Below are 6,735 nucleotides of genomic sequence, written 5' to 3' on the forward strand. Positions count from 1 at the left end.
GGGAGCTGACCCACATGGCACTGCAGACCTCTCCTGACCCACCCACTGCTCCCCTCAGCAGTGTACTTCGTCAGTTGGTCTGTTCTGCTCCCCAATCTGTCTCGGGTGAAGCCTCTCGCTGCCCCTGCACCTCTAGCCTGTACCCCAGTTCTGTCTGCATAAATAAATAAATCTCTTAAAAAATAAAATAAAATACTTTCACTACACATGAAATTGTTTAGTTACTTAAAAGTGGGCTTGGCACTGACATAAATTGATATCACAAATTTAGGGCAACCACTAAAAAGGAGTGTAACAAATAAGCTAAGATTGGAATGAAAACAGAATCACAAAAAATGTTTAGTTAAAACCCTAAAAGGTAGAAAAAGAGTGTTTTGTTTAATTTCTACATATTTATATACTTTTCCAGTTTTTTCATGTTATGACAATTTATACTTTCATATCATTACAGATTGGAAGCTATTGGTATGATTTGATTCTTTTTAAATTTACTGAGATTTGTTTGGTGTCCTCTTTATCCTCAAGAATGTGTCATTTACACATAAGAAGAAACACGGCAAAGTTTTAATTTTAATAATGTCTACCATGCTGGTTTTTTTTTAATTATGCTACAGTTAGTAAATAAAAACTCATTGCCAAAACCAAATCACCTATAATTCTTCAATATTTCTCCTTGAAATTGCTTAGCTTTGATTTTACATTTAGGTCTATGATTCATTTTAAATTAATTTCTATGAAAGGTGTATGGTCAACAGGTGAGACAGGAGAGGTCTGCTGCACCACATGTGGGTTAGTTCCCTGACTGGGGATAGAACTCAGGCCATGTGGGGTAATAGCACTGAGACTTAACCCCTACAATGCCAGGGAGGCCCCAAATTACTGATTTTTAACGCAGTAATAGAAAATATACGAAAGAAGCCTTGGACATAAAGCAAAAAAAAAAAATCTCTTAGGGTAAGTCACAGGGCACAGCAAGCAAGGGACTGAGTCCCCAACGGTAAAATGGACAATGTAAGAAAGCAAGCACGTGTACACTGAACATTCAGAAAGAAATGAAGCCTGAGAAATCCAGAAGGAATGAAACATTTTTTCACAAATTAAGATGTTTCCTCCCAATGATGTTAAAGACATGCACGTGAGAATTTTAAATCCTTATTATTTTTACACTACTCAAAGCTTAAAATGATCATGCAACTCAACTTCTGAGCATGTTCTCTCCATGAATATTTCTAGAAATACTGGGATCCTTAGACAGTATAGTCCAAAATGAAGTGCACTCATACTAATTTTTACCTCTAGTAAGCTCTCCATTCATTTTTCTTGAACTCTCTTGAAGCTTAGAAAGCTCTTGAGAAAGAACTGAAAAACAGGATAACACCATACATTTTCCAGCTAGCATTTTGCTTTGTATAGTTACTTCCTTGTATTTTTTAATGGAATAAATTCTACAAATGCCCAGTTACTTGATTATGGGAGAATCCTGCCTATGGAAAAATGTTCCCACATACACAAAAGTTAATCCACCTGTGTTTGAGACCATAGACTTCTCCAGGAATAGCTGAAGATGGAACTTGAAAGAGGACATGACATAGTTCCTTTATAATGTGTCTAAAGGAATTCATTCATCTCCCCCCTCAATACTAAATAGATGACAAGTACAAACACTAAACCTGGAGGATGAGGTATGGAGAGAAAATGGTTTAAACCTTCCATCTGAGGATGTTCAAAGAGAGGGCCTTTGGGAAAAAGCTGAGTTAATTTGGGGAAGTTCTGGTTTTACTTGTAGAACGGGTATCAAACAATTCTAGCACGACCAGGAGGATACTGTTCTCTTCATCTTCCTCTGTGTCCTCTCTACCTCAAGTCTTTTAACCCTCAGTGCACTGATATGCTCATCTCTCACAACTTAAAACTAACTTCTATCCCTCCAGTGAACTCTTTTTCTCTATCCTCTGCACCTCCCATTTGATCCTTGATCCCCACATGCGGGCTTCTGCTTCCATCACCACCCTAACTTGCTCTTGCAGTGGGTCATCAGTAACAGCCTAGGGCCTCTTGCTAGGTATCTTCCTCTTTGACTTCCTGCAGTTCTTGACACAACTCACCCTTAACTCTTGGGACACTACTCTTTCCTGTTTTTGCCTCACCTTCTTTGCTGTTTCTCCTTATAAACCTTCATAAGTCCCACCGTAAAAAGATAAAATTTTTTCAAGTTTAATATTCCTCAGAATTCTTTGCATACCTTCTTTCTCATACTAAATCCTTTCCCTGAGTGGTATCAGGTGTCCCCATGGTTTCCACTACTACCTACATGCAAACATCTTCCGAAGCTTAGACCTCTCTATTGAAACCCAGACAAATGTCTCATACTGTATATGTCCACTGAGGTTGAAGAGTCATATCTAACTCGAATTCTAAATTCCCAAAATTTAAATCTTCATCCCAAAGCTACAACACATCCTATTCTATCTGCCTCTGAGTATTTCATAACTTCTGAGTTACCAAGTCAGAGTAGTGAAGCCACATTTAATTTCTCTTAAACTCTTATTCTTGATCTAAATATTCATCACCCCCTAATCTTTGATTCTACTTCTTCACAAGCATTCAGAGCTATCCCTTCTTTTCTTTCTCTACTACTGCTAGCATTAAATAAGGTAACAATGTTTTTTCAATTCATAATGAACTGACTTTCTGTTCTCTTAGCTTCCAATTTTGTCCTGATGTATCTATTTTATGCTCCTCTCCAACAGCACACTTGTATTATTCAAATTTTCTTATGTTACACCCATATTTTAAATTCTTCAATGCCTCTCCATGAGTGTGGCACATTGTAAAAATAACCATAGTTTTCAACTCTCCCTATGTCCATACCCCTTTGCAAGCTGATCGCTCATCTTTAAGTATGTGAGGTGTAATCATATAAATTGAATTCGATTTAAGACTTCCTTTGGCAAATAAAATGTGCCACAGTAATGCTAGTTAGTTCCAAGCTAAGGTCTCACTCACTCTGGAAGACCACTATCTTGAAAGTCACCATTTAAGCAAGCTCAGATTAGTCTAATGAATTATGAAAAGAAAATGTGACCAAATTGCTCCTCAAAAAGTAAACTACTTTACTGTTTTTGCAGGAATAATTTCAGCTAGAACCAAAAGAACATCCCAACTGAGCCCAATCCAAACTTCCTTTCAAAACGCTGGATCATGAGCTAAGTAGTTTCTTTAATTCATCAGGTTTTAGAATGATTTATTAAAAAGAAAATGGATGTAGTAAACGTCAAAGGGAAAATTAGATTTCTTACAATTGTATGCAGTTCTTTCCTGAAATGAGTCCTGCTTGTTACCACTACTTCATTTTTCATACTTAATTTAGCAGCTCATATTCCAGTTATTTATATTTATGTTCCCCCAGTGTTTTCATGGTCTCTCACATTTCTGAATCATTCTTCCTATATAGAGCTGCAGACTTCACCTCCTCTAAAAGTCTGTCTGTGTCTCCCATGACTCCCACTGTGCTGGTTGTTACCACTGTGACAGTGTTATAACCACTGGTTCATTTCACAGTACCACAATCCTCTGAATTTTCTGAGACCAAGAGCTATGGATGGCCATCATTGTTTACTGAGTGACTAAATGAATGAGTAAAATATTTACCCAAATATATGCTGGCTTTTATACCTTTTGAAAATCTGATAAATTCTTAAAGACAAAGATATATAGAAATCCTAACTATTAGCAAATTGACGTTTAGATCTCACACTGTCATGGCCAGGACAGAAATAATTTAGGTGAAAATCCATTGGGAAACTCTTCTGGAATATTTCTTCCCATTTCTTTCTTGTCTGTCAGCTCACCCCAGAATATGTGCCTCTACATTCAAAAAGGTCTGGCCTCATAAGCATTGCTAAAGATAGATTCCTCCTCACACAACTGGCAAGTGTAGAAATGGTGCTGTAGCTTTCACTTTCTACCAGAAACACTTGCATATATATATATATTCAATTTCTTGCAGCGTAGATCCCATTATATTTTATAGAAGAGTAACTTATACAAAAGGGCAAAAACAAATTCAAATAAAGAAAATCTATGGATAATCATTAAGTCTATAACCGTCTAAAAAGACTTCTTTCCCAATTCCTGGACAAACCCATAGATGAAGGTCAGTGTCTAACGGGTCTCTTCATGCAGGGCAGACATTGCTCATTGACTCAGTTGGATACTTACCGATAAAAGCAGTAAAAAATGATATCGTCAATAGCATAAATATCAGCAAAGTGGCAACAAGTAGCTTGATAATACCAGAGTTACTTTTGAGAGGGTTACTATTGAGAGGGCTGGTCTTTTCTGTGAGAGGAGCTGAAGGAAAAATCAAATTAATTTCATCAGTAATGAATACTGAACTTTCCTTGTTCTTCCCTTTCCCTTCTGTTTCTCCCTTTTCTTAGATGACATACTATTTCTAACAATATGACATTTGAAATAAAATGAAAATAGGAAGAAAATAATAATGTTCATTGCAGAAACTTTGGAAAACTCATAAAAGTACCGAATTCCTGCCACTGAGAATAATAGTTGCTAGTATTTTGATATATATCCTCCTAGCAACTTTTAATGCATATGTATATATATTCTCCCATAGCATTGGCACACCATACACAAGGTACAAAATTCCAGTCATAAAATACATAAGGCATGGGGATACACTACAGTAAGGTACTATAGTTAATTACATTATACATTACAGTGTTATTAAATATTATGCATACTTGAAAGTTGCTAAGAGAATAAATCTTATATACTCATTACAAGCACAACATTCTTGTGAACCATGTACGGTGACAAATTAAACTAGACTTATTGAGGTAATCATTTTACAAATATATAAAGATGTCAAAGAATTACATTGTAGTACACCAGATGCTAATATATTGTTGCATGTCATTATACCACAAAGAAATATTTTCTCAAAGTAATGATATATTTCTAAATGGGGGAGTGGGAACTTAGTAATGTATATAATCACATTTTTAGAAAAAAAGGAATATTTATACCTGGAAGTACATAACACTGAAATTTAAGGTATGTCTAGATGGCAAGAATCAATTTGTGTGCACCTCTAGATTTTCAATTCTTTCTATAATGAATGTTCCAACATAGAATAGTAAAATTTGTACAATGTTTTTAGGAGATAGACAGTTTTCCTGAGTATTCTCCATAACTCCACAGGAATGTTTTCAAAAATATGAGTAATCACGACCCCTACTCATCAGTTCTTACATTCTGAGAGCCTTTTTTTCTCTTTTGCACCATATCTGAGTTATCATACTTGCTACCCAAATTACTTTTCACTTGCTCCCAGTTTTAGTTGAGTCCATCTCAGAGATGATTAAGGATGGATTATCAGATAGCAGAGTATTTTCTCTTGAGATGTAAGGGATTTTCTTTGAAAGACTTGCTCATCTTTCAACTGCAGTGGTCTTTTCCTCCATTTCACTAAACTAACAAATAAACCCACAACACTCTCCACCCAAACTGTTTCCCCTCCTGCTGATCAAAGCACATAGCCCACTATTCACACACAGCCCCTGCCTCTGGGCTGAGGACTTCAAGACCTGAACCAACCTCATGACTGCAGTCTCCGCCTCAGGTGCTGGGGGCCACAGCTTCTCAGCACATCAGCACTCTCCTCAGCTCAGAACTGCCGTGAATTTCTCCTGTCTCAGTTTCTTTCTAGCACAGCTGTACAACCCTTTACTGCTTATCTTCAGACAACTCAACCTTCTGAGAATGCTCCTATTTCCCCACTGTGACCCATTGGAGAACCAGAATCTCGCAGATTCCATGCTTAGTTCACAAAATTATCTCTTCCTCTTCCCTCTTAGCATTACATCTGACCCTCAGAAACTCTTACCTTCAGGAACCTTTGATAAAGGGTCTGGAACCTCTAATTTAGGGTCTGAAGACTTGGATTCATTTTTGAACTTCACTTCAGCATAAGTGATCTCTGTAGTCATTTTGAAAAGAGAACTTCTACTCTGCAAACCTCTCTCACGGTGGCCCAATCCCCAGCACCAGCACAGTGAGAAGGAACTCAAAGGGTTAAGGAAACAAATAGGAAGGAAAGGAAAAGAGGAACTAAGCAACTACAGAAGTCTTTTTTGAGAACTGTATTATCTGAACTCACTCCACAAAAGTAAAATTCAAGCAGTCTTATGCATCCATGAGAACTAATACTTTGTTGACTAACCAACTTGGAAGTATTCTCTTTCATGCTCATGCATCTCATCCATGACTAATCAGGCAACTTTATTTTCATCTATTCAGATAACGTGTATACTAGGTCCACACTGATCCTGTTGGTCAATGCAAGGCAGCTGGAAGATCCGTGAATGGGGCCAGGAAGTAAGGACACTATATCTACAAGGAGACGCGTCACTGAGGAAGAAATACATGGCTTAGAACAGTAATACTACTTACCCCAATTCTTTTGTCTTTTTTCATTTGGGCTATTATAACAAAAATATCAAAGATTGGGTGGCTAAATGATTATTTATTTCTTAAATTCCTGGAGGCCAGGAAGTCAAGATCAAGGTGCAGACAGATTCCACATCCAGGGAGGGTGACTTTGCTAGCTCATAGATAATCATCTCTCACATAGATGATCATGTCTTGCATGGCAGATGGAGCAAAAGAACTCTGTAGGTCTGTTTTATTTTATTATATATATATATATATATA

At 37.0% G+C, this 6,735-nt stretch overlaps 1 protein-coding gene across 1 annotated transcript in view; it reads right to left on the reverse strand.

The window, feature by feature from the left end:
* LOC101621681 (C-type lectin domain family 4 member A-like) overlaps positions 1-6,011 on the reverse strand; it is an 11,033-nt gene extending 5,022 nt beyond the window's left edge. The window contains exons 1-4 of the mRNA XM_012732335.1: positions 5,909-6,011; positions 4,222-4,353; positions 1,294-1,359; positions 964-1,034 (exon numbers count right to left, since the gene is read on the reverse strand). Coding sequence (XP_012587789.1) covers positions 964-1,034; positions 1,294-1,359; positions 4,222-4,353; positions 5,909-6,011 — 372 coding nt within the window. The remainder of the gene's footprint in view (positions 1-963; positions 1,035-1,293; positions 1,360-4,221; positions 4,354-5,908) is intronic.
* Positions 6,012-6,735: the final 724 nt, after the last annotated feature.

The sequence above is a fragment of the Condylura cristata genome, unplaced genomic scaffold, assembly GCF_000260355.1.
Source record: "Condylura cristata isolate star-nosed mole 26May11 unplaced genomic scaffold, ConCri1.0 scaffold00034, whole genome shotgun sequence".
In the NCBI taxonomy this organism is placed as follows: Eukaryota; Metazoa; Chordata; class Mammalia; order Eulipotyphla; family Talpidae; genus Condylura; species Condylura cristata.